General features: G+C 43.4%; 1 protein-coding gene across 9 annotated transcripts; it reads right to left on the bottom strand.

The window, feature by feature from the left end:
• Positions 1 to 429: 429 nt before the first annotated feature.
• Positions 430 to 27,331, bottom strand: MYB (MYB proto-oncogene, transcription factor). Of its 9 annotated transcripts, none has more exons than XM_074924212.1 (16): positions 27,294 to 27,316; positions 23,543 to 23,660; positions 21,872 to 21,943; positions 21,103 to 21,195; positions 20,472 to 20,692; positions 18,682 to 18,916; positions 17,788 to 17,868; positions 17,283 to 17,387; positions 15,715 to 15,972; positions 14,296 to 14,661; positions 12,595 to 12,737; positions 12,080 to 12,194; positions 11,868 to 11,993; positions 11,082 to 11,192; positions 10,344 to 10,451; positions 430 to 546 (listed from the first exon to the last, which is right to left on the bottom strand). In XM_074924212.1, exons 1-16 carry the CDS (start codon positions 27,314 to 27,316, stop codon positions 430 to 432), a joined length of 2,292 nt encoding a protein of 763 aa, XP_074780313.1. The 9 variants fall into 9 exon arrangements, with proteins under 9 accessions (XP_074780313.1, XP_074780331.1, XP_074780322.1 ...); XM_074924230.1 differs by having other exon boundaries at positions 15,763 to 15,972; XM_074924221.1 differs by having other exon boundaries at positions 17,292 to 17,387.

Below are 27,331 nucleotides of genomic sequence, written 5' to 3'. Positions count from 1 at the left end.
TACCTGCTCCTTTATTATTAAAAAAATTAAAAAAGAAACAAACAAAACCCCACCCCTGGCTAGCACATCACTGAAATAACAATACTGGTGTATTAGGTCTGCTTGATCTCCCAAAGTACAAGAAAAATTATCTTTATTATAAGTCTGCACTTAAGATCATTAATTACTGATTCAAACTTAATACCTAATAATTTAGGCAAGTATCATCCAAAAAAAAAAAAAAAAAATCCTCTTAAGTTGGGTGAAATCCAACAAGAATATATATATGCTGAGTGACTAAATGCACTTTGTGCTGCTCCCAACTGTTGTACCACAACAAAGATAGGCTCTTCTCCCATTCATGAAAAGTCTTCATGCAGAGGAACAGGAATTTCCCAGTGGAGGTGAAGTGTTCTCAAAACCATAATGCTTCTCTGTCCGTCGGCCCATTCACATCACCAGAGTCCGGGTGGGGAAGGTGGCCATGTACTTGCGCGCCTGATCCGTCAGGGCCATCTGATCCTCGATCTTCCCGCAGGATGCTGACTCCCAGGCATTGTTCAGATGCTAAATTAGAGACAGGCAGAGAGATCTGGGGTGAACACTATGTGATTTATTCATAGTCACAGCTGAAGCTGGGTCTGCTCGCGGTTAAGTGCCGATGAACGCACAGTAGGATGCTGTCCCGTCTCCAGAGAAATTGAAATTTCAACACAACAGGCAAAAAATTATCATCCCCCACTGCTTGGGTAGCGACCAAAGGGTTAGGCAGACCAGACAACCTGCAGAGGGGCACACCACGAGAGCCAGGATGCAAACCTCCCACCTTCTCCTTCAGAGTCTTCTCTATGTGGCCATAGCTATAGCCTTGCCTTCAATCCCTTTCTGTGAAAGGGACAATTCACTTGCAGGCGGACTTTACAGTCAACAGAGCACAGACAGGCCCACAGTTATAATGTTCAGTGCTATGACCACACAAATTCCTCCATTCTAGAAATACAGCTGCTCTGCCCCTGCATTCCCAAAACGAACCTGACGATCTTCACAGCCTGACCACAGCTAACAGAAAGTCCCGCACTCAAAGTTGCTTTCACCTGTGCGCGGCGATTAACACGTGTCCATTAGCAGAGCTCCTCTGGCAAAGAGAGGGTGGCGGGGGGGAGTGATTCTCAGCAGAAACAGCATTTTAATTATCGTGTAAGCCATTTCACTTCTTGTGGTATTTATGGAGGTTACAGGCACCATTTAGTATAATGTTAAAGTGAGATAAACATATCTGCAGAGGGCTGTTCGCACTGCATTTATTTACTCACTACACATGTGAAATGTTTCTCGTTGCCTTGAGCTATAAACAGTAATGAAATTTCAAAGCTCCTGGAATTTACCAGTATACACACACATTTACACACACATTTCTTTTTCTGTTGAACTCTTTCACTTAGTCAGTGTGTCTGCTTTTCAACATTGAGATATTCCCTAAACCCTGAATAAAAACTCTGTTATTAGGTAGAGCTAGTTGTACAAATACCCTGCATTCCAAAAATACACACGACTGTGTGTATTTTTTTTTAACAGAAAGCTGCCTGCCAGCGAGGGGATCCCAGGACTGTTGAATATTGAGGTCTATGCCCAAAATCCACCAACAAAGACAAGTCAGGAGAAAGCCTTCTCTATTTTCCTCTGCTTTCAGCAAGGATCATCTTTGCAGTTCAAGATCTACATTGCTCAATGAGATGGCCAAAGCCCTATGAACATCTAGGACATTGGGTGAAGCATAATTCGTGTACTGCAAACCATCTGCTAAGAGCAGACCTGTCCCAGTGTGCCCATGGCTCTTTATGCTTCTCCTTCTAGTTGCTAACTGTGCAAGGGGATCCTTGAATTATTCTCTGGCCTAAATGCTTAGAGAATGCTCTTCTGACCGTACAAAGTGTTATCTGAGACATATGGATAGTAAAAGTCTGTGCAACATGAAATACAGATAATTTCCCATAACAGGCCCTAATCAGGGCACTGGTACAGACACAGGGACCGAGGTTCCTGGCCTCAGAGGGCTTACAGTCTAAAAGGGACAAAACTAATGAGTAAGTAAGCAGCATGGCCAAGATGAAGGCAAGCATGTTAGTCCTCTGTAAACTTCTGCTGGGCTTCCCTAGATAGGTCTTTCTTTCCTCTGTAAGCAAGTTCCAAATGTCTCTGCTCCTGATGCCTTTTTGCAGGCTAAACTCCTGCTGCATTTCAGTGGGAGTTCCCCATGTGAAGGAGAACCGGGTCAGGCCTCAAATCACCAAGTTTCTGCAGCTTGGGAAAGCTGCATCTGTGAAGTGAACAGACATGCTATACACCTCTTTTCTAGAGTGGTTCAACCTGGGCTGGCTTAGTACCTTGTGCTGTGGCTCTGCCCAGGGCACATGCCACAGCCAAAAAGCAGGTGTGACATACTTTCTGCATGCCGCAGACATGCATGTGACATGCCACAGCTTCTTTTATGTTTTGGTTAAACAGCTTCCAGGGTAACTTTTTCAAAGGCACCTACATCAAGTGGGAACCTACAGCCTCCTATTGACCCTCAGTGGGACTCAAGCACCTGTGAATATTTTACCCTATTGTATTAGAGGTAGTTTCATCAGTGACCAAATTCATGCCTGGTACAATGCCATTGGTTTTACTTAGAAGTCAGATTTGGTCTGTACACCTCAAAAGCAGTTGGTAGTTCCAGAATATCCATCATTTCGAAGGATAAATATACGTGTCCAACCGATACTTCCCTGTGATCCCCCAAAGCTTCAATGTCTAGCTTGTCTAGAAATGAGAGATCAGCAGTCCCTTAAAAAACTGAAAACATGTGAGGAAAAGTCCATCTGTCACAGTATGTCAATTTTTAAAAAAGAGAAGTAACTTCAGGCAAGGAGTGTCCCAATTTCATAAATTAGGCTTAATCATTAGTATCTAGACTGAGCTTTTTGTATTAACAGCCACGTGCTTAGAAGAGAAAAAAAAGTATCTGTACCCTGGTATCTCCAACATCTCGGCAGGCTGCTACATGTCACTCATTCCACTGAAAGCCTGGTCTTCATTTAACCTGATGTCAGTGCAACAGAAGCCACTCAGGCAGGCAGTAACCCTCTGCCCTCCCTCCAGGCTCAGCCACCCCAGTGCCCCAGGGGGAGCACTGGGCAGCAGATGCAGCAAGCAACAGGAGGATCAGCTAGACCCCTGACTTGAGCCTGTCTGAAACAACTTACTCAAGTTTTGCCAGAGACAGCATGGAAGAATCTGCCCAGAGAGTTTTGACCCTTGTATTATTTCCCCAGAAATACATTACACTATTTTTTTTCCTCTTATGACAAATTTATAAAATGAGACTATCTTTGCAGTCTCAGTGATGGTTGTGAGAGCTTTGGTCCAATAAAGAAAGCAAAATTTGACCCAAAGTAGTATATTTACTACAGTAGTATACTTACTAAGACAACTTTCAATTCTATCCTGAGGAACTCAGACAACATTTGAAGAGGGTATTTTTAATAAACATTTTCTGCTTGAAGCCTTGGCTCTCAACAGCCAACACAAAACAAAGCACAATGCCTCTGCCTTGCCAGCCCTGCAGCGCAGTGCCGGAGGCACATGTGAAAGTCATCCCAACATGAGAAGTTTTACTTCCCTCCTTGGCAGGGAGCGCTGGGTCCCACAACCCAGGCAGAGCGCCTTGCCAGCTCTGGGCACACAATGCTACGGGATCCCATAGACAGAAAGGAAAAGCAAAATGCTTCCTTCCACGCCAGCATCGCAGCAAGTATTGACAGGGCTCTGTTACAAGACAGTGGCAGCACTCTGCAGATAGCAGCGCTTAGCAAATATATCAAAAGAGAAGACATCCAGGCAGAAAGCCAGAGGCATGCAGGAAAACTGCTCAGAAACCCAAGTCAGACCACTCCTTTCGCAGAATGCTTACTGCATCTGCCCCATCACATTGAAAGGTCCAACTCTGCAAATCAACGGATGAAAACACAAAAATTTTGTAACTAGAAGCCAAAAGACCTGATCCAAAACCCACCAAAATTGGGCATGTTTTCACTGATTCGGTGGATTCATCCTACTCAAACTCAGCCATCTTAGAGTGAGGTGTTCATTTTGGCACCTAAATCCCTAGCCAGTGGGGATAGAAGGGATTTCTGCAGTACAATTCATTCCTCTTTTTTTTTTTTTTTAATTGCCTCAAAGAGTAGAAGTCTACTCAGTTTTTCTGTCAATTAAAAGAATTTAAGTCTTTTCATCAGCCAGTACTTCCAGCAGTTTTTTTCTCTTCCACACACAGCAGTTTTCTCTCTTCAAGTTAAAACAGGGAGAGGAGGGGAGAAGAAGTATACTGCTATGAGTTCCCATATACAGACCCATGGTAAATTCCAGCTATGTCATTCTCCCTGGCTCATATTTTTTAACCTCAGTAATCCTACCAGCACATCCTTCTCCTGGCAGCAAAACTACCTCACTTATCCTGTAATGTGCCTTCTCAGCCCTCAGGCAGATGCAAACTGTAAACAAACTGTCAAAGCTGTAACTGGGATATCCAGTTAAAGCACTTTAAATAAACACTTGGACCATCTAGAGAAAACAGAGCAGAGTAAGGAGAGAAAATACTATGAAAAAGTGCTTCTAGTCCTTCTGCACTCAGAGCCTGGATCGCCTTTTCATGTGCTGACTACAAAGCTTAAGAAAGGCCCAGCATTAGGACACTTTGCAAGTTAGGAGTGCCAAAACCAAATGCTGCTGCAGTCCTGCAGTACCAAGCTTCCAAACTGATGTAGTAAAAATCTTTGGGCAAAGAACTGTGTTAGAAGACATATTTTAAATCTCTGCTATGCTGCCAGGATTCTTCAGCAACTCCAGCAAAGTTATTTGTGTTAGATACATTCCCATTAATTTAGTCAAGTTGTGCTGGCATTTAAAACAAACAAAAAAAAAGACAAAACTTTTAAAATATTTAGAAGGCTCAGACTTATAAAGTATCATACAGTGTTCCTCTACTGCAAAAAGCTGGATTTCTTGCCAGTTTCCCTTAGACTACACAGTATGGATAGTTTGCAGAACACGCCACTGAAAAGAAAGCTTGTGATAGAAATGTAGTACTCCTTCTGAAACAGTAAAACAATCAGTGCCCTAAACAAAGCAATTTCCTAGCAGAATATGATGCATATAATGTAGAATAGTATGGCTTTCTATTCAGCAGGGATGCAGAACCAAGAGAAGCCCTTTTACTTATCAAGGCCAGACAGTAAAGACTAATTAAAAACTCAGGTGACCATAAATGAATTCTACTTCATTTGCTAAGGCAGAGCACTATTTCTACTCATGTTGCTAGTTCTCCTGTGGGGCATGGGACATCCTTCTCCTAAACTCTGGGGCTTCCCCAGTTGCTCAGAAATACGACTTGCTAAATATAAGAGAGTAAGACAGTCCAACTTTTCAACTTCTATTATAAGCCTGATAGCAGAGCTAGAGAGGTGGCATTTTTAAGAGTTTAACACTGAAGGCCTTACTCACAACAAAACTCCTGTTTGAGATGAATGAGTTTTCCAATTAAGATTAATGGGGGAGATACCGAAATGGGCTAAGCACCTGCAATTTATGTTAGGATATTCAGTCCCTTTCTAGTTTTGTCCTTAAGTAATATTTTTATTCACGCATCAGAACACATTGCTGCAAAGGGCTGATAGTTAAGCTGTCACTTTTCTTCTTTTTAAGAGACCAGTGCCTACTTGGGGTGGGTATAACTCCTGTTTGCAACCTAAATTCTGCTGCCCTGGGAGGAAAACACATGATGAATGACCTGTAACTTCTCACCTCCTTTTGCTTCTCTCAGCTGTGCTAAGCACAGCTCCTGTACACATCAGACACTGGTGGGAGAAGGATCAATACAAGTGAGGGAAACCCACAGGGCTACCTTTCCTTGCTGTGCAAAGCTTAAACCTCCCAGGACTTGAGCACAGCATGCTTTTTCCTCTCCATTGACTCAACAAAGAAGAGTATGAGACTTCAGGATCTTCTTGCCTCAAAAATACCATGAAGGAAAACCAGAGAAAGTCTGCTGCTGCAGAAAAGCGTGCTGCCTCCCCTATACATTTTGTCTGACAACCAGCTGCAAATGAAATTCCACAATTCACTTTTTAAATGGAGACAATTAAGTTTAATGACAACTGACACTCTTGAAAAGGCTAACCAAGTAACTGTTTTAAAATCCTTTAACTTACTCTTTAAAGAAAATGGTTACGCAAACCACTGAAAGTCAGGAAATTCGAGCTGAAACGTGTCAGTCTGTGGTTAAAAAATGGAAAGTGACAGGAGCTAGGGGTTGAAGAACATTCTCTTTAGCTCGCAGGGCTTCTAACTTGTGTTGTTTCCTTTGTTACTTGGGGAAGAAGATACCAAAGCAGTGCTATTTTCTTGAAAGGTTCCATTTCATCGTGTCTTTTAATAGCCTGCAGAGTTAGGTGGATGGTCTATGATTTAGCCTGCTTTTCTAACTGTTAAAATGTCCACATTAGGATAGTTTGTATTATGTACTGCTACTTGTTTGATTGGCTACAGAATATAATGTGAAATAAAACATAACTTTTACACAGGAACAGCCAGAAACAGAGTTTTTATGTAACCTCTTATGAGGCACTATTCAAGCAAATACTTAGTACAGATCGTCAGCCTGCCTCAACAAGGGCTTCACACGTTATCCCAAAATCTTAACCCTTGGAAAATTCCATAGTGAGGCCAAAATCTCCCTACAGCGAAATAAAATATTGTCTGAGTGACAGAAATACAGGATGCAAAAATACAGTTAGTTGTAACTAACTCACTAACTAACTAACGCCACCAATACAAAGCAGAAGTATTTGAGATCCATGCAATGGAGCGTAAGAGTAATTCCACCCCAAGGCAACACGTGGGTTTGGTGAGACATCTCCTATTCCTGCCAGAAAGAGAATACCCAATGCGCAACCGTGAGATTTGTCATGCAGGATAAAAAAAGTTGGCTGAACCTTCATACCTTACCGGAAAGATCCCACACAGAGCTGCCTTTACATCCAATGTTTTAGAGAGTCTTTACTAAGAGATCAAATGAGCATGAAGCCCAAACTCTTCTTGGGTCTAAGGGGACACCCATTGCTCCAAAGCAACAGCGATGCCACCTAATTCCTTGTGCAGTTATATGCAGCTACCTGACCTCACATGCCAGAGGATGCAACATGCTGTTCCTCCTAAATGATGGTGAATCATATCATGCTATTTGATATGCTTATCAACTATTATTTGCTAAGTTGTGTATGATCAGTTGTGTGTCCAAAATGCAGCAAAAAATATCCTTAGAGATTGCTTTGAACATTTGTTACTCTTGCTTTCTTTGGAACTTAACAGCAAACCAATAAGTAGTTAGGCAATTTGGTGAGCCTATTGCTAGCCAGATCTTTTTCTTTATGTAAATGCAGCACAAATTATTAAAACAATGAAAAATACTGTGGGCTGGTAAGCATGCTATCTCCCTCTTATTTAAATTCAAATTTAGAAGAAAATGGAATTTTAAGAACCAAGCAAATTGGGAAAAAAACAGTTTAATGCTCTCTTTCTTTCTCTTTTCCTTCTCCATGCACACATTCCAAGGTGCAGAGAGTGCTATAATTCTTACTTGGACTGAAGTCAGTGAGAATTTGCCTAAGTAAGAACAGTTGGATCAGGCCCAAAGTATTAACAGCAGCAATGTAAACATATGCAGACACAATTAAATTTCACCCAGATGCGTTCCCTGGTCTTTCATGTCTACCTGCATGCGAGCAGGGGATTTAGTCCGGTGTTTGTGCGTGCATTTGTGTGCGCATGTTTGTGGGCAATATACCAAATTCTAAACTAGAAAGCATAAAAACATGCTAAAAACTGGTCACGTACAAAATGCTACCAGTCAAAATCAAGCACAAACGCTAACATTTTCAACTGCTTTGCACCCTTTAGATGTGCTGTGTCCCCATCACAGACATCTGGCTCCACTGGGACGGGGAGGGGAAGAAGTATTAGGGCAGAGCAGCAGCAGTTTCTGGTGTGAAACAGCCAGACCATGTGCCCTTCCTGAGCTGTATGGGGCCACATTCCCCTCTGACATGAAGCCAAGCAGCCTTACCAGGGATGAAGCAGATTGTCCCTTTTAACTGTGACACTAAGTCCAAATCAGAGAGCACAGTGATGAGCAGTCAAGACCACAATGTTATAAAAAGTCTGTATTATTTCATCCTGAAAAAACTATCTGTGTCACCATCACAGAAAACCCTAGCCTCATTCATCATTTAGGATTTACATTTCAGCTGAAACACTCAATGTTTCTCCATTGGCAGAGAGAATAATTTTACTTTCATACTGGTTCACCAAGAAGCTGAATAATGAATATAAACTGACTTTTCTTTCAGTTCAACATGTTTTAAACACTGAGGCGAGTTAAGAAGTAATTTTTACCTCAGTTCCTATTTAAGGAAAGGTCCTCTTTATGGGATGAGAATACCTGACTTTTAACATGCAAAATTAAAGGCTTTTCCTGACCAAGGACTGAAGAGTAGGATCCAGAATGGCCCACAAATTGACTCGTGTAAACTTCCTGAACAAAATCAGCGTGAGTGAAGAGAGAAGGTTAAACAAGCCCTTTCATTTACAGCAGCTTGTAAAGAAATTATTTTTAGATAGCAGGAAACATAACAGTGTTATGCTAAAGATCAAAAGATCCTATTTTACAAGCACCTCATATGCTTCAATTTTATTACAGGCAGAGTGCAGGCAACTACCACTAACAGGACAACCCACAACATACTCTGTTTAGCTACCTGAAAATGTTGCCCTAAACCTATGGAGAAGCCCAAAGTTTGGCTGGAGGATGTGACCAGGTGTCGCGTGCTGGCAAGGCAGAGGGACCAGCAGCCTCCTCCCACATGCCAGCTGGGGAGCTCCAGTGACCCCCTGCAAAGCTGGAGCCCTGGGATCCTTTGCCGTGAAATGGTCTGAATTCAGACCCTAAATAACTGCCCTAAGCCAGGGGGAGTGGATCTTCAAACCCTCCTCTTAGCTGTCTACCACAGTGCAGCAAAGAAACATAGTTCATGAGAAAAGAGCAAATAAGAAATAGGGAGTGTGAGTCTTTGGCCCCCACGACACCTCCATGCAGAGGGGAGACACAGTCCCTGCTTGCCAAAACTGCTTTTCATTAAATGATTCTGCAGTGCAAAATAGAAACCTACTCCATAGCAAGCTGTGCCAAACAGGGACATGTGTGAAATTTTAGTATTTCTCTTTATAACGTGTGACTAGAGATGCTTAATCAAAACCAGGTTTTGTTCATTCCTTCCTACTGTAAATAACCCACAATGTAAATTCTGTAAAGAGGGAGAAAAGAAAGGATTAGCTATGTGGACTACCTGTCTGAAAGTCAAGACCTGTGGAGTTATAATTTCCTTTCTGACAGTGACTCACCCTGGGGAATGAGACACTTTCTCTCAATTTGCCCACATGGAGTAGGGATATAAAATCACTTATTCATCTACCTCAAAAATACGGGCTGGGGTGGAAGGATAATTGATCATTATCTACACTGCGTTTCATTCTCTAAATGACTTCTGTCCACTAGACTTGACAAAGAGGCTGCTAATGACTTTGGTGGGCTTTGGACCAGGCCTACATAACAGCTATATTTTAAAGTAGAGCTAATGTATATGTTTGCTAACACTTGGAAAAAGCAAGCCTCACATCTGGCTTACGTTAGAACAGTTGCACGTTTAATTCAGTTCAGAGATCCCAAGACATACAAGTGGCCATAAGTGTTAGAAGGCCCTTTCAGACCACAGTTTACAACCTCATTTCTGATGTGACCTCAGCCTGCACTCAGGGAAAGGCCATCCTGGTGCTTGGCTGGACAGGCAATACCGACTGCATCTGCGCCGGCCAGCCAGGCAGTGCCAGAGTCCCTGCTCTCGTCCCAAGGCCAGCGACAACTTCTGGCCATGACCACACCACTCAACTCTCCTGCTCTCCAAAATAGCAGAGCTGCCTACAAGGTGGCTATAGGAAAAAGCCTCTGACCCGCATTCATTCTCAATCCTACCAACTTAACGCTGGCATCAGCTGAGTTACAATGTCCCATGTGTGGAGCTTTGCCCTGTTTAGATTCCTGGCACAGCTGTAGCCTCTGCGTCCTCATACTCCACAGGTAAAGGGAGATCCTCAACCACGTTCATCTGAACAATCCGTTCTTCTATACCCAAAACTTAAAATCAGTCTGTGAGAAAGCAATATATGTATGTATTTTTACATACAAAGGGATATTTTAATCAAAGAATAGTTACCTGCAGAGGACTAGCTAGAGCCCTGTTCCTAGGTACTGCAAACGTTTTATGAAAACTACCATCCTCTTCAGACACAGGCATCTTTAAAATGGAGCTGGTAAGAAGATTCTGAACAGGAAAAGGAAAAAAAACCAAACCACGGTTTTCAGTAACGCAAGAGAACCTGAATTTGAACATATTAAAAGCAAACTCAGCCTGACTGCAGAGGGTGAAACGCTGGGCATGGTCATAGACAGAGCGCTCAGTCTGGGAGCACACCTCAGCCTGGTGTCCCTGGGACTTGGCTTTGCAGGAGCATGGTCATGTGCAAAGGGTTTTCATCCAGTGAAACTCCCAAGTGCAAGAATAACGGTAACACTGAATAGTCCCGGCAAAGCAAAGGGAACCATGCTCATGCAAGGTCTGCTTTGCACAAACCAAAACAGACTCTCTCTTTTATCAGTTTTAAGTCAGTGACCTAGTCATTTCCATACAGAGGTGCAGGCATCCTCCAAGTGCAGGCTCATTACAAAGACTGTGGGCTGCACAATGACTGCAACTTCTGCTGGCTTCTATAGGCATTACAATGATCTCGTTAAGAGCGGGATTTTGCTTCTTATGCTTAATACAGGAAAATAATACGGAAATAATGACTACTTGTGAGGAAGGTCAGAGAAAATATTTCCTCTCTTGCATTTAAGAACTGAACAGGGATGTAAAACAGAAAAATCATTTGGTGGTGTGAAAACTTGCACTTACTGGCACATCTTCCACAGTAGATGTGTGTGTAAAGAGCTGAGTGTTCAGGTTTTCTCCTTCCCAGTGATTCGAGCAAAAAAAATTTCCAGCTTTATCTGTTGGAGACTCCACCTGAAAGCAGAGAAGGCACCATGATAAAAACCGGTACCTAACTGACCAGAAGGAATTTAACTGTCAGTTGCTTAATAAACTGAATAAATATTCTTCACAGCTGTGCATAATACATGTTTACAGTACTGTTTTTTACAGCACCCTTGCTCTTTGCAGAAGAAGGTTCTCTAAAAAATCCCCATCTAATAAAACTTTGAATACTTGCACTCAGTGCTCTGTCAGTATTCAGGAGTTTAATCCCCTAGAAAGGATTGAGAATATATGTATTTTTAGAACTTTAGTGACAAAGTAATATAATGCAATGTCCTCAAATGTTCAGGTTTCTAAGTCACTCCATGGAGCTTGGTCCCTGTGGGGTTCTTCTATAGTTTTCACCAATATTAGAAAGATTCAATCCAAATTCCTATTTAATTTCTTTTTTTCTTTTTAAGTTTCAAACGAAAACTGCATTAGAACGGCCCAAGCAAACCCCTGCTGAAAACAGCAGAAAGACTTCTATGGAAATCAATGGGAGATGAATTAGGCATGCCTAGTATACTATATAGAACTGACACTAAGATCTTGGGGCTCACATGAAAGAAAAACAGACACAGCTATTTAACAGAAAAGGTATTCGTATAAGTTTCTCAGCGAAGAGTGCTGAATTAAATTGCCTCAGGTAAGTTTGAGATTTACCTCTTGTTTGATTTTCTTCAGCAAAGGGGGTCCACTTTCATGTAGCCCAGCCACTATTGCAGATTCCTCCGACTCCTGCTTGATAACGTCCTGCAGATCTTCTACAAGATGAGTCGGAGTTTGAGGCTGAAAGGAAGAAACGTTATATCCAAGTCCCAGAACATCCCTCTGCACTAATATCAAAGCAACTTTTATCATTGTTTCCTTCTTACCAGCATCTTCAAAGGACCATATTTGATTTCCTGAGCTGCAAGTGCGTTTTTGAATGGAGTGGGTGTTCTTGGAGAGCTCTCTAATATCGACCTCTTGATTGCTGGAGTTCTGAAACTTTAAAAAGAAGGAGAAAAACTTTAAAGGAACAAGCCTGGAAATGTTACCCTTTTACAGAAATACGTGCATATGGGCAATGGCTGCTGTAAGATTTGGACAAGTATTTTCCTGCAATCCTATGATCCATTTTGTTTTTCTAGCAGAACATCTATTTAACTGTGGTAAGGTAGAATGGATTTATTTAAAAAACCAGTGAGTCCATATGCATGATTTTTCTGTATCAATAACCTACCTCCTCAGTTATAAAGTGGAAGTTTTACTCCAAACTAAGAAAAATCTGAATGTGTTAGCAAACTACTCCACAGGAAGCATACCGTGACCCAGCACTTCGGTTGCGCGCAGACCTGAAAAAATGAACCCTTGTGAATCTGACATGACAACGTGATAACAGACTTACACATGATTTTCCTTCTGAGCCTTGAAAGTCTGGTCCCTGTGGAACGGCGCGGTAACAGCCATCTTATGGCCACACACTGGTGTGGAAGTTAGTGCAGGGTTGTCCACATTCAGGTTTTCGTGACTAGATGAGGTGTTTAAGAACTGCAGGTAGGGAAAGGAAAAATCAATAGGAACATCCAGATTACAACACTGACTTCTTAAATTGATGTTATTGAACAAAAGAAAAAGAAATTATTTCCTTCTGACTGACGTGTTTCTCCTGACCCCACGATGTGGGTATGTGTGTATAGGGTACCTGACTACATGGCAAAACAATACTCAACAGTTTGGCTGGAGCACTCAGAAAGTCAAAATGAGCATTTCTAGAGAGGGAAGTTATAAAGAAAATTACAGTCCATTCCAATAAGAAACACTCTCCATCACTTTAAGAGCCACATCTTAAAAGCCTGATTTGGATTTTCTGCAAATTAATTTTAATTAATATTAAGAACAGGGTTCCCAAGAACGAACTGGATGAAAATGAGTAAGGTATGTTTCAGGAATAAACCCATGGGAAATGGAGCTAAATTCCACAAAGATTTATATAGGGAATCTAGGTGCTTTTAAGGCAGTAAATAAAGTGTTTATGACAGGAAAATAAATTTCCTATCATCTCTTTCAAAACAAAGTGATGTTTTCACAGCATAAAATGAAAACTGTCACCTGTGATGGGTGCACGGACTGTTTTAAATAGAAATACTGACCAAAAAAGAGGCAGCAGTACTAGTTTGGAGAAAATTGCGTTTGTATGAATTCTACCTAGTAACCTAAAATATTGTTTCCATTTCTACAAATCTGTGAGTGTAGTGGTATCCTTTATTCTGACAACGATTCACCATATTACCTCCTAGACTCAACTTGCATCAGATTAAAACAGACTTTATAAAAATATGGATTTCACTGGATAAATGATACATTAAAATACCAAATAGGCAATGGGAAATACTGTGGGAGATCATTACATGCAATCTTTGATTATCCTTCATGAAACAGTATTTCTTTGACTTCAAGGACTTAAGCCAAACCAAGGCAAAATGAACACAAGACAAACAAAAAAGCCAAAACACTTTTAAATAGTGCTAGAGCTGTGAAACAAAGCAACCATCAAGAGGAATTTGGAAGTGCAGTCAGGCCATTTTACAGGTCATTTTCCTCCTCATTCCCATTCCCCTCCACCCTACATGGCCTGGGCTGAGGATGGCAAGCCGCGATTTGAATTTTTTGGTTGTTGTCAGTTTGTCTCACAACCTGAATGCTATTTAAATGCAGTTTGGGGTTTTCTAGGTCAATGAATCATACTGTAAGTGGACAGAGATGGAAAGTATTACAAATGATCAGAGATGTTAAACTTTAGTAGTGGAAGGAGTTAACAGTAAAAGCAAAGTAAGCAATCGTATTCCCCTACAAAAACGATCCAAAAAAAAAAATAAAAATCACCCAAGTCCCACAGATGAATTTAAAATAAGAGAATCAACAGTTAGCTTGATGATGATCTAAACTCAGTGGTGAAGACTAAGAGCAGTGAGAAGATTCAAACATGGAGTGAAATCAACAAGCGCAACGGTAATTAGTCATTTGTTCCAAAGGATTAGTTTCTAAATTGTTAAGGCTGGGGTGACTTTTGAGAATTAGTAACATCTGTGCAGAAGTCTTGATCTACCTGCGAGGGAGAGAAGGGCAGGCTTTTGACAGGGGAGCGCTTAGGAGGAGTTGAGCTGCTGACGTCAGCTAGGACCAAGGTGCTACCGTGGCCACTGGCTAAGGGGCTGGAGTGCCCTCTCCTTTTGCGAAGAAGGACCCAAGGAGCTGCGCTGCTCTGTGAGGCAGATAAGGACTTTGGTGAGCCAGGAGAGCCCTGACTCGACATGATTTTGCTCAAGATTGTGATGGGGTGTCCTTGAGGTCTACAATCACTGGCCCCTCTTTGCTGAAGGTGCACGACTTCGCCTGAGGGAGCTTTGCTAGCCGAAGTGTCTGTGTCTTCAAAGAATTCAAAACTGCTGAGATCACCCCATGATGAAGGATCCTGAAACAACGTGGGAGGCACGGAGCTATAAGACAGTGTATAGTGCCACCTCATGAAAATACAGCGCTAGGATATGCCTGTAACCAACATCAATAAAGTCTTTCCCAGTTCAACTCAGCTTGACCCTGTTTATTTGAGTAGTAACACTGTGAACGCTTATTTGTGTTTTCGATATACACCTTGATCACATCAAACTGTCTAACATGCTAGTAGAGTTGCTGGCAACTGTGTCTGTAAAGAAACAGTATGTCAAATGATGTCCTTACTACCTACTTGCCCAGGGTTTTCTGCTTGGTATGAAGACAGTGCCTTTCACTACCAAAAAATGTGTGCCTTAGGCTCTAAACTAAGACTGGTCTCCTCTTAACCTGCAGGCCTGTTCTGGACATGTTGAATGGGACGTGACACTGCATGAAGCAGACACCTTTGCTGCTGAAGGACAGTATCACCAACAAATGTATTTCAAGGTGCCACTTCTGTTACTCACAGTATACCAGAGACCATAGTGAGAAAAGGCCCATGTCAATGTCAGTCAGCTACTTGGCATTTAAAATGCATGTTTCCAGTTCTTCATATATGTCAGGGCAAGCTCCTTAAACTCTGAGAAGCAGCTATTGAAGCTACAACAAAACTTTAAGAAAATGATGCAGATACATGAGCAGTCACACATAAACCTATGGCATGTGTCACTTCAAATATAAATAAGTATCATTTCACTGTTTAAAATCTTTCACGGTGTCTCTGATTTTATTTTAAGGAGACTTAATATCGAGAGGTAGTTTCAATCTCCTATTGTGCAGTTTGCTAAAAATCACACTCCCATACCAAGATGTAGCAGGAAAGGGAGACACCCACGAAAAGCATACGCATCCACACTCGAGGGCTTCATTTATGAGCAGCTGCGTTTTGTTATGTCAGAAGCTAAGCTTCAGATCTTGTAGCAATTAAAAGTTACTTGGAAAAAAAAAAGAAACACATTTAGAACTGTCTCAGTTCCTCTCCCCTTACTCCTTGACCACACACAAATCCACCTGAGGTGGCAAGTCTACTTACGGAGTCTATTAACTGGAGTGTTTCTGCAAATTCTAAGAGATTCTTAACATTATCCAGGATGTTGCTCTGGTGAACAATCATGCACCGTGCAGGGGATGCACTTTCCTCAGGTAAGCAACCGTGATCCACCGGTGGAGATGGAGTACAGTGGTGATGTTCCCCCAAACAGGAAACAGGTGCGTTGTCACCACTGGTCCTGGTACTGTCAGCAATCGTGGTGCTGTGCCAGCCAGGGTAGTTTGATGTGTGGTTCTGTGTCTAAAGGAAGAAGAAGAAAAAAAGAAACGGGGGGGTGGGGGGTGGGGGGAGGAAAAAGGCAGAAGGAACTTAGCAATGAAATTGCACAAGGTGTCAGATGCCACTGGAGGAAAGATAAAAGTAGTTGCATCATCATCTAAAAGCTTATGCCTACGAAACAATTGTCAAGATGTTTCCTTTCATCAGTGCAAGATCTTGTTTTAAGTAATATCGGCATTGTATTTGTTATCCCAAAGTTACCTCATAATTTACTTCCAAGATTATGAGCATATATTATTACTAACACACGTTACTCCAAAAGCTCAAGAAGTGTCTGCAAGTAATTTTCTGTGAGAAGCAAGAAACGGCAGATTTTCCCTACTGAGCGCTCAGCACTGTAGAAGGCTAAAGGGTTTAAGAGTTAGAGTTGCTTTTGTTTGCTTATCTCCTTTTCTTCTTCTATCCCTGTCTAATGCTACAGCTTACACCAATGCAATGAAGAGGCTGTCAAATCAACGTGGTTAGGAAAGCAGAAGAACAAATTAACAGAAGTTTCTTTCCAGTGTGATCATGCAACAGAAGAAATTGCAAAACATTAACTAAAGTTAAAAAGTGGCCAAACTAACGTATCATGCATGCAGTTGTTTTACTATTAATTTTACATATTACCCAAAAAAAGAATCTGCTGGCTATCACCTATCTTCAAAAACATTTTGGGGATTCTTGGCTTTGGTGATGGTGTTAAGTAATTATGTAAGGGTTTTCACACATTAACATCCAATGGCATATACAACAAAGTGTGAGAATTCAGTAATAGCCAGCATTTGCTCCACACATGCAGTTATGAAGAATCTACCATTATTCGGAGAAGTAAAACAAACTGTCAAACATGCACCAAGTCTGAAGCTTACAAAGTGTATAAAACACAGCTGAAGAAAAGAATACAACAGAGAAGAAAAATCTAACGTACAGGCACTACATTTTCATCACATGAACCATTGCACACGTTCAGAAATGGAGATCCCATTGATTTAAGATCTGTGGGATTTTTCATTTTCATACAATTATCATGTTTCCAATATTACATCATGTTACAGAGCCCAGCCCTGCTCCCACTTTGCGAAGTAATACCTGCAAATTGTTTGCTTTTTTTTCAGCAAAAGATATTATGAAGCAAATACAGATTATATATGTGCTATGTTTCATCCTTTTAAAACGGAAATATAGAGCCTTGATTAGTATCGAAGGCAGAGGGGGAGTAAAAAGTTAAAAAGACAAGCACTGGGGTAATGCTGCTATCCCTCCATCCAAGCACACAGTGACAATCTTACTGGTAATGCCTGCTGCCCTTTCAGTTCATTCTCAGTCGACATTAGTAGCAACTCTAATTCCTTTATTCGTTTTTCTTTCTCAGGGTCTTCATCATTATAGTGTCTCTGAAATTAAGAGTTAAGGGAAAAGAAAAGATAAAGGTCTGATAGGATGTAGCAACTAAAATGCTTATGGCTTGCCGTCCTGTGGTTATAATAGCCAAATTAGACTCAAAGATGAAACAAAAGTCAATTGTGTTTTCCACTACCAAAGTCCCTGCTGAATTTCAGTACAGACATTTGAAATGGAGAAAGTGAAAGCTATCACACCAGATGCCAACTACTGTGTTTTAAATCCACTTCAGAAGAAGCAATTACCAGTCATGTTAGAACTCCCCCACCTTCCCCATTTTCTCTCTTCACCACACTTATTACATTAAAATGTTTCCTTAATGTACAATGTCTGCATTTTGACTTATCAAATGTTTAGCAAATTGACTCTTGAAATGAGGTTCAAGTTATCTACCTGAATAGCTGCAGCAGCTGGCTGAGGAACATTGACAATATTTACATGCAGTGCTACTGGATATGGGATCTGACCAGGGACCTAGGCCAAAAAGCAAAAGACACTAGAAGTTATTATTTCTATCATACTCTCTGCCTGCACTGTGAATTTGTGTTAAACATACTTTGGTTTTAGGTACTTAATATTTATAGTCAATGGAGATTAAATAGCAAAACACCCAACAATGTGTACAAGAAAAGTAAACAGTTCTTTAAGAATATGGCAGTGATCATTACTGACAAAGAAAGAAAATGCATACATGAAGTATCTACCCTTCCTAAATGAGAAAAGATGAATAATTTATAGATGCATTTGTAAGATTTTTCTAAATTGAAGTGAAAATGCAAAAGATGCAATTTATTATCATCTAAACCTCTACTATGTAACTGTCTGAAGCAGCAGCCTGTTTCGTTATTAATCACTAATAGAAAAGGAGTCAGATTAAAAACAATACTTGTTTACTTGATTCTGACAGGCAACCCACAAACAGAATATTACTGAAGGGAACATGGGAGATTTTGACACAGAACACAGAATTAACCGGATTTAACTGATTTTCAAGAAATGTAATATTCACCACTCTAAGAAACAGTACTAGAACATGTTCACTGCTTACAAGGCATTAAAAATGTTGAACCCAATTCTACCACCTGAATGCTGGCAAATGATCTGAAATGTACGTATTTTCATCACTGAAGTCAAAGTCAAAGAAGTCCTGCTTGACATCAAACGCATACAAGCCCACCAAGAGCCGGAGAAAACCCTTCATTCTTCCTGAAATCAGGTATGGCTAAATTGCACCCACCTATTCAACAAATCGAAACAAAAAACCCCCACACATTTTCAGGCACTTACGTTTTGTGGCTCAGAGATATGGTAGTAGGGGTAGTCACTGCTCAGCGGGGGCTGGCTGGCTACTGGCAGCTGTGCAGAAGGTGGGTTGTGAGCAAAGGCCATCAAGTGGTTGCTCTTCTGAAAGCCAGTGGCTGCTGAGGAGTGACAGGCTTTGGAGGACTCCTGCAGGTAGCCCTCCTGCTCAACCTTTCGACGCATGGTAGAATTCCAGTGGTTCTTAATAGCGTTATCAGTTCTGCAACAGAAATACGTATGTTTGAGAAGGTTTTAAAATAACCATTTCTGATTCAGACAGATTAAGACAGGAAACTTCTGCTGGCATTTCTGTTTAAACCTTGACTTTCTCCTGCCCCCACCTCTACAAATGCTACCCTCAATGTCTTAGGAAAGATGCTCAGTATAAAAGGTAGGTGAAAAGACAAATGAGCCACAGTTGTTTATGTACTTATAAAAGCAATTGCTAAGCCTTAGGTCCAAAAACCATAAGAATTTCTTACAGCGTAAGTTCAGCTTCACTCCATTCACATGAGGCGAGGTGACAGCGAAGGCTACCTCTGAGTAGCTATTGCACCTTTGAGGCTACCCTAAAGGACTGCCAACATCATCTTCCTACGTCTTAATATTACAGTGGAGTTTTACCGTATCTATCTCATTGCTGGAAAGAAAGACTGTGGAGTACAGCTGCAAAAAGACTAACTTCCAAGCAACTTCCCAACTGGCCACACAGACAACAACAACATCATGCTATACACACAAATTCAGTAAACAAAGCTGTTGAGATTTTTCTTAGATGCAGAAAAACTGAGATCCAAATTCTCACATACATGAATCAGAAAAAGCAAACTTATTCAAGTCTGTGAGATTTTAAGAGTACACTTAGAAATAGCTCCTCTATTTGAAAAACATCACCACCATATGGTATCATTGAAAGCAGTATCTATGATGCGTGGAAGCTACAAAAAAGCTTTCCAAGGGGTAATTCCTTTTTTAGCTTTTTTCTAGAAGGTGAAAGCAGCCTAGGGAATGCCCGCTTAAAAGGCTATCATAATCTTAGGCATTATGTTTAGATCTTGAAGATGTTTCATCAAATAGTAGGAATAAAAATGGGAAGGGAAACCTCTCCCTTGCTTACCTTATTTGCTAGGCTACACTTTATGTTGAGTCACTTTTAGTACAGAACAAATAAGACGGTGAATCTATGAAATTATAAGCAAGCTGTGCATAAGTTTTCAATGAGACAAGTATTTCCAGGACCAGAGTTTGAAAAAGTCAGTTTCTCCTGTTTTATACACAGATTTTTAACAGGTCAGAATTGTCTGTATGATTCAGGAGCAATTGTAAACGTGGAAGCAGCTTTCTCTTAAATAATTTTGAAAAAACAGACTAGATTTCATGTTGAAGGTATATGCTTAGCTGAATTTAAATTATGTCCCACTTGCAGGGTGTGATCATTCCCTGTTAAATCAATTTAAATTACAATATTTATTGCAAGCACAAGTAATATTGCACAGACATTTAGGACACTCTTATGGTCTTGCTCTAGTTACTGGGGTTTTTTACCTATGGCAAACATTAAAAGCATGTAAAAATAGCGTGCTGTTTCATGGACTGACCAAACAGCACAGTTCCCCACTGAGAAAAAAAAGCACATCGATGTCACTGGCTTTCCAGGTTTTGATTCCAAAATTTTTTGATTTATAAAATGCAGCCTGAGGCAACTGAAATGGACTGCTCAGACCTGCAGCTTTTTCCTTTTTCCCTGTTTAAGAGCTAAAGGTATATGTCATTACCGTCCAGGCAGCAACTTTGCAATCTCTGCCCATCTGTTTCCCAGCCTCTTGTGTGCCTGGTAAATAATTCTATCTTCCTCTTCTGTCCAGGAGGTTTTCTTCACTTCTGGATTCAAGTGGTTGTGCCACCTCTCCCTGCACTGTTTTCCAATCCTTCCCTTCAAATGCTTAGCAATGACAGACCAGCGCTTTGGACCGTATTTCTGCACGAGTTCTATTACCTTCAAAGAAGGACATAAAAACTGCCTGTATTTAACAATGCATAATGAATAAATGAAATTTTTCTGTGGTGGAGCAATATTTTCAACATTTCTCAAAACTGCCACAGTAAAACCAGCACACAATTAAGGTTCCCCACTTCCCATTTATACTTTTACCCAGAAGGAAAAATCTGGTAATAGTTAAGGCACTTCTAGACTGCAATTCTACATTACAGTGCTGCAAAGCAACATTAATTAATTTGTGTAGGAAACTTAGAAAGCACTACACAAATATTAAGCATTGATACTGATAGGCTCAGTCTGCGTCTGGCCATATTAGTGTTGAGAATACCGAAGTCTCTCAGAGCTTTGCCCCAACACATGAAATCCTCCAGTAAGGCATTAATCAGATGGAAAGGAAAACTGATTACCCTTTGATCCTCCTCTTTAGTCCACGGACCTTTAATAAGTTCTGGATTTAGTACCTTCTGCCATCGGTGCTGGCACTGAACATCTGTCCGGTTCTAATGAAATGTAAAATATGCAAAGCAGATCATTCTTTAGACAAGATGAATGTAGAGCGAAAATGCTCTTGTCTAGGTACACTTGTTCCCTGATGTATTTCACTGCCAACTACAATTGCTAAACAACATTTAATGATACAATAGGTCTGAGAAGAAGGTGCTCAACTCTCAGTTTGCCCACTGAACTAGGTAAGATTTCCATCATTACTGCAGTGAGGACTGTATCACCAAAACCACACAAACTGAATCTTCACCATTTGCACAATAGCTGTCATGCTTTCACGTGCAGTATTTCTACAACAGCCTAAGTGTTCACAAATTATCTTCTAAACCATTGTTTATTTTAAATAAATTTTTATTTTTTATAATTTATCAAAGCTATCTTTCCTCTGTGCTGAGTTACTCTGTTTCAGTATCACACTGACCGTCTCCTGTGCAACACCCCTCCACCTCCATTTTTGCTTGTTTTTTCCAACCCTTTCTGAGAAGTGTAAGGAAAATTAAAGGTAAGGGTTTCCACAATATTATAACTAAATTTCTGAGGTCTCCATCTGTGGAGTTTTTATATCTCCCGCAAAAATGTAACTATAAAGCAACCACTCCCCTTTCCCTTACTTGGAAACCTCTGATAAAGAGCTGTCACTAGAACTAGAAACAGAAACCAATATCCACTTACAGGAAGGAAATTGGCTATGACTTTCCAGTCTTCTGTGCCATTCTGCTCCACAAGCTTCTTCAGTTTCTCATCCTGAATTATTAAAAAAATCAGACATAATTAATATTGCAATCTCTTATAATGCAAATGAATTAAGTTTTTTAAAAAAATGTGTCCTTCCAGCTTTTTAAGCATCTAATTCTGCTTCCTGAGTGTAAGGGGAGATGGTCTGTACTCTTCTCATTCCTTTAATTGCCCAAATCAGGAGATTTTTCTACTCCTGTGGATTTTAGTAGGTTCTTACTATGCTGCAGAAGAAAGACTGACTTTTTCTGTGCTGTTCTTTGACTCATATTATACATTCCCATTTAAGCGCTCAAAGCAATGTAACTGTTATTCTTGTACTGGATTTACAGGAGGCCGTGCATGTTTAGATGCCAGGCATCAGAATAACAGTGAAATTCAGTAACACTCAGGCACCCAGCTGTCTGGGGACCTCTGAAAATCACAACCTTAAGTTTTACATGTCTTGCAGGTAATGGGAGTTCCAGTAATTTGCTCATTGCCTATCCATGTACAATGAACACGCAATAAAACTAATGGCTCCTTTTTGCTACTGATCACTGTGAGGGATTTTTGCATACTCACAATGGCAAGAAATTTGGCCCACTATTTTTAATAAGGCCAGAAATATAGAACCTAAAGGGTAAAGAAACCAATTTCATGTACTGCGAAAGATCAAGATAGTGTAAAACAAGTGAGAACTGTCCCAAGAGATAAGAGGAGGGGAGCAACCCTCCCCTTCCCTGACTGGTGCCTCCCAGTCCGCTCCCAGTTCATGTGACAGGAAGGTGGCCATTGGGCTCCACTGCCATTCCTTCCTCTCAGGCCACATCACAACCACATTCACCTCTGTAAGAGCAGACTATGATTTAAAACAAAAGAAATAGTGCTTGCAAGAGGTGACCTGCCACTGTTTATATATCAATATACATTGTTAGAGAAGAGAAAGCCAAAACAGAACTTAAGAACTGTATTAATGTATTTCGCAATAAACTCAGACCAGTTAAATGGCCACAGGATATCCACCTGGCAAAGGAGTTTGATACCACAATTTACCCAGAAAGTCAGCACAAGGGTATCGTGACTAAAACACGTTCTGACCTTCAAAAGCAAGACACGTCTTGAATGCTCAGTTTTGGCACTGCAGGATTTCTTTCTTCCAGCTTTTAATTTATTTCCACTCAGAATCATAATGCTGCAATTAAAGTGCAAATTTCAAATGGCACAAGAGGACTGCAGCAGTTTCTGCCACAGTTGTTTGCTGCTGTGGGACACTGAACACACGTCATTTCTCACATAGCAACCATTTTCAAACAAAAAGAGGCAGCAGTTAACAATTGAGCATTGCTGCAGGTGACAATCCGTTTCTTCAACAGGGATTACACAGAGACTCACATACCTGTAACGTAGACCTTGGTGGACATGAAAAAATGTTTATACATTTTATTTAAAAGATAAGAACAATCCTCAAAATTAAACACTGTAGCTAATGGCGTTGAAACTGTCACCCTCATTCATATACATGGGACTGTCACTGAAATTAGTTTGCAGATAAGCAACTCAGAGAAGAACGTAATCCATGTTCTCTCCATCTTTTTACATGCAGGAAATGAATAAACTTGGATTTACCTCTTCACGGGTCCACCTGGTTTTTCCTAAGTGACGTTTTCCAGTCTTAGGAAGTAGGCCATCATAATCATGATCATACATCTCAACATCTTCTTCATCATCATCACTACTATATATACTGTAGAAGGAAACACAGCAAGACACAGAGTGGAACATGAGGACTTGAGCTACTTAATTACAAAGCACAAAAACCCCACTAAATCCTTACAAAGGTTACACAGATAAAAGTTTTAAAACTTGCACAACAAGATTTTGTTCTGCATTCTGTTGTTCTAGTATTCTGAACTGGTTCTGCTGTTTTTGGTATCCACAGATACAAGCAAAGGGCTGGCAACCTTCGTGTTACTCTGCATGTTTAGACCTGCTCCTAATGTTAGATCAGTGGTGAATTACACATTTGGCAAACTTTCAACCAATGAAGGATTCAAATTAAAATACAATGTTTGGGACAATAAAGAGAACTAGAGGCTGTGTCCATTACACAAGCGCATGTTCAAAATCTTTAACTCATGCCATACGTTCTGAAAAGTATCAGTGTTTTTGTATGTTTAATAGAGCAGGTAGTTATATCGTTTGAGAATACGGTTATGGTCCCTATAGGGGAAGGCAAAAGTTTGTATAATTAAGTAAAGCCGGTAAGTGGTAGCATTAACATGTAATACGCTCTAACATAAGACATGCCTGCCATTTATGGGTCTGGACAGACAAGGGCCGAGGACAAGTATATTTAATGTCCTGCAACCAACAAATGAATGATTGAACCCTTTTATAGTCTCCATTTCTCTGACTTAAGGCTTTATTACCTCTATTCCATTTCTTACATACCTCATGCTGTTTTTGAAATACTCTGCTTCTCACCTAATTCATGACTAAGGGATTTCCCCAGAGGCTATCTATGGGTAAAAAGAACTCTATTACTCTTTGCACAAACAGCACTTGGTCTACCCAGTTAACTAAAACGAGAGTGTTTTGCAACAAGAGCTGTCTTGGGCAGTATTTTATTTCCAACTTTTAAGATACCAGAAGCAGTTTTGACACTTCAGCTAAGAGATGATAACCACAAGCGCTAGAAAGGAGACAATGTCATGCTACCAGACTGAGAACTGTGATACATCTGATGGTATGGCACGCTGTGGTATGTTAAGGTATGACTAAGACATTAAAATGAAGTTATTTTGTAATAAAATTATCAGGCATCGTTTATCCCGTTGCCCTGTTTTCAGGAGATCCCTTTTTAAACTGAGCTGCAGCACGGAGACTGTTAGTCGAGCTGCAAACACCTCCGAAGTGTGAGGCTCTTAACTCTTTTAGAGTGCACTGGGCTAATCACACCATCCGTCTTCCACCCTGTTTTCTGGCTTGTGGCATGTGCTGTGAAAACCCTGTTAACTGTAAGAAGTTCTCCCCAGCCTGCCTTGTGCCCTGTGCGTAGCGTCTTCCCCAAACCTCTGCCGAGGGGCCCCTGGCTCACTCCCCCCGCCCCTTGCTGCCACCCTCAGCTCACCCCCACCGTCCTGCAGCCCACCCGGCCCCCGCTCCACTCCCTATTCCCCGGCCCATGTACGCCTGTAGGGAGAGCACCGACTGACACCCCACCCCCCCGCACCCCTCGTCGGCGGCGGGGGCCCCCCCGGGCAGCGTGCTTGGGCCCAGGCCCGAGCTCCCGCCGCTCCGAGCGCGGCTCCCGCCCCTGCCGCCGCGCCCGGCGGACTCGCTTTTCTCTGGGACACGCGGAGACCGCGGTGCGACCACCTGTGTGCCCAGGGAAGTTTTGGGGTTCAGTTTCTAAGTATCGTTTGGAAAGTGAGTTTCGCAGAGTCAAAGCGCCAGGGACGCAGCCACCACCGCTGAGGCTTCCTCCGCGCTTCGGGCGAGAAGCGCCGCCCCGCAACGGCGGCAGAAGAACATCAGCGGCGAACGGGTTAAAACGATGGAAGTGCGGTGCCGGTAATGTAACCGGGTTATTTAAATAACCGGGGCCTTGCTGGCACCTCAGAGCTGAGCAAACCCCGCTGTACTACCTGGGCTCTCCAGCAGGAGAAAAAAAGGCCCCTGGATTTCGGGACGCTCGGCAGCTGCTATAGCCAACCGGGCCCTCAGCGCTGCTCTAAAACTTTTTATTATTTTGCACCTCCGGCCGCAGCTCCGAGGCCTCCCGCGGCGCCGCACGGCCGGGGCAGAGGGCTGGAGCCCCCCGGTTCAGCGTTCCCCCCGTAGCGGCGCTGCGCCGTTCGCCCGGGCAACCGACTCGTGGAACGATACACGGGGAAAAGAGAGGAGGGAAAAAAAAAAAAAAAAAAGAGGGGGTGGAGAGGAAATGACTCGTTGCTGCTACTGTGATTGAAGGAATTCTCGGGCATCAGCCCCGCGGGGCAGAGCCCGCGCCCGCCGCAGAGCCCGCGCCCGCCTGGGCGGCCCCGCTCCGCGCCGCTCCGCGCCCCGCGGGGCTGGCGGACACGACCCCGGCGGGGCTGACGGCCGAGCCCGGGGCGGCGAAGCGCCGCGTTCCTGCGGGAGGCGCCCGTGAGGCAGGCGGCGGCAGTCCCTCTCTTTCGGGAGAGAGGGCCCGGTGATTCACCGCCAGCCCCAGCGACACCTCGGCGCTGACACTGAAAGTACAGCCCGGCACTCGCCCGGCGGCCCGCTGCCTGCTCCCGCACCCCTTCCTTAAAAAGAGCACACACACCCCCCCCAGGTCCCGCCGGACGGGGGCAGGGAGCGGCAGGGTTGCGACTTTCTCCTCTGTCACAGCCCAGCCGAAGGGGAGGGGAGGAGGGGAGGATGCTGGGCTGCAAAGAGAAAGAGAAAAAAGCCTCCACGTGTCCGACCCGCCGTCCCCGGCTAATTAGACAACAACCCCGCTCTCAGCGCCCGCCCGCCCAGCAGCGGCGGCACGGTCGCGGCCACGCGGCGCTGCCGCCCCGTCCCGTCCCGTCCGTCGTGTCCCGCCCGCCGCCCCCGGGGCGCCGCCGCCCCCGGCCCCTGGCGCGGCGCGGCGCGGGATCGCCGTCTCCCGGGAGGCGGGGGGGGCGGGCGGGCGGCCACGGGTGACAGCTCCAGCCGTGTGCCCCGCCGGTCCCTCAGCCCCCCGCCCGCGCTGCCGCGCTCCCTCCCGCATGTGCCGAGCGGCGTGTGCGGGAAAAAGCCAAGTCCCGCAGGGCGTAACTGCCCCCGCGGGGGAGAGCCGCGCTCCCGAGGGCAATGGGACGGCCACTGCAAGAATCAACCCAAACAAGCAAACAAACAAAAAAAAAAAAGACGAGGGAGCGAGCCCAGCCCCCGCGCCCGCCGCCCACCTGCCGTCCCACCCCGCTGGGAATGAATGAATGAATGAGACGGGACGCGCTACCTATCGCCGCCGAGCCAGTCCGACATTGTCCCGCCGGGCAGCCGCGGGGCGCGCAGCCCCGCCGGTCTCCGCGCTGGCCCCCGCGGGCAGCGAGCCCGGCCTCCCGCGGCGTCCGGCGGGCGTGCGGCCCGGGCGCCCCGTCTGCGGCGGCTCTGCGGTGCGTCCCGCTGCGCTGCCGCGGCCCCGGCGGCTCCGGAGGAGGGGGCGCTTCGCCTCGGGGCCGGGGGCGGGGTAGCTCAGGTGCGCGGAGGACAGGAGGCTGCCCGCCCGCCCGCCGCCCCGTCCGCCGGGCGAGCCCTTCTCCCGCGGCCGCCTTCCCTCTCCCCCGCCCCGCGCCCCGTCTGACAGGCGCGGAGCGAAGCAGCGGGGCCGGCCGCCCCCCGCCCGCAGACAGCTGGTTACCTGTGCCGGGGTCTCCGGGCCATCCTCGCACCGGCCGC

This window comes from Athene noctua, chromosome 1, assembly GCF_965140245.1.
Source record: "Athene noctua chromosome 1, bAthNoc1.hap1.1, whole genome shotgun sequence".
Taxonomy (NCBI): Eukaryota; Metazoa; Chordata; class Aves; order Strigiformes; family Strigidae; genus Athene; species Athene noctua.
The sequence above is the reverse complement of the archived record's forward strand: the minus strand, read 5'-3'. Positions and strand labels throughout refer to the sequence as shown.

Coding starts and splice junctions, on each gene's coding strand:
- MYB (XM_074924212.1), bottom strand. CDS start 27,316: ATGGCCCGGAGACCCCGGCACAG. Junction 23,661..27,293: donor GCCCGGAGACCCCGGCACAG/GTAACCAGCTGT, acceptor TTCCTTCTACAG/TATATATAGTAGTGATGATG. Junction 12,195..12,594: donor GCTCAGAAGGAAAATCATGT/GTAAGTCTGTTA, acceptor TTCTTTTTAAAG/TTTCAGAACTCCAGCAATCA.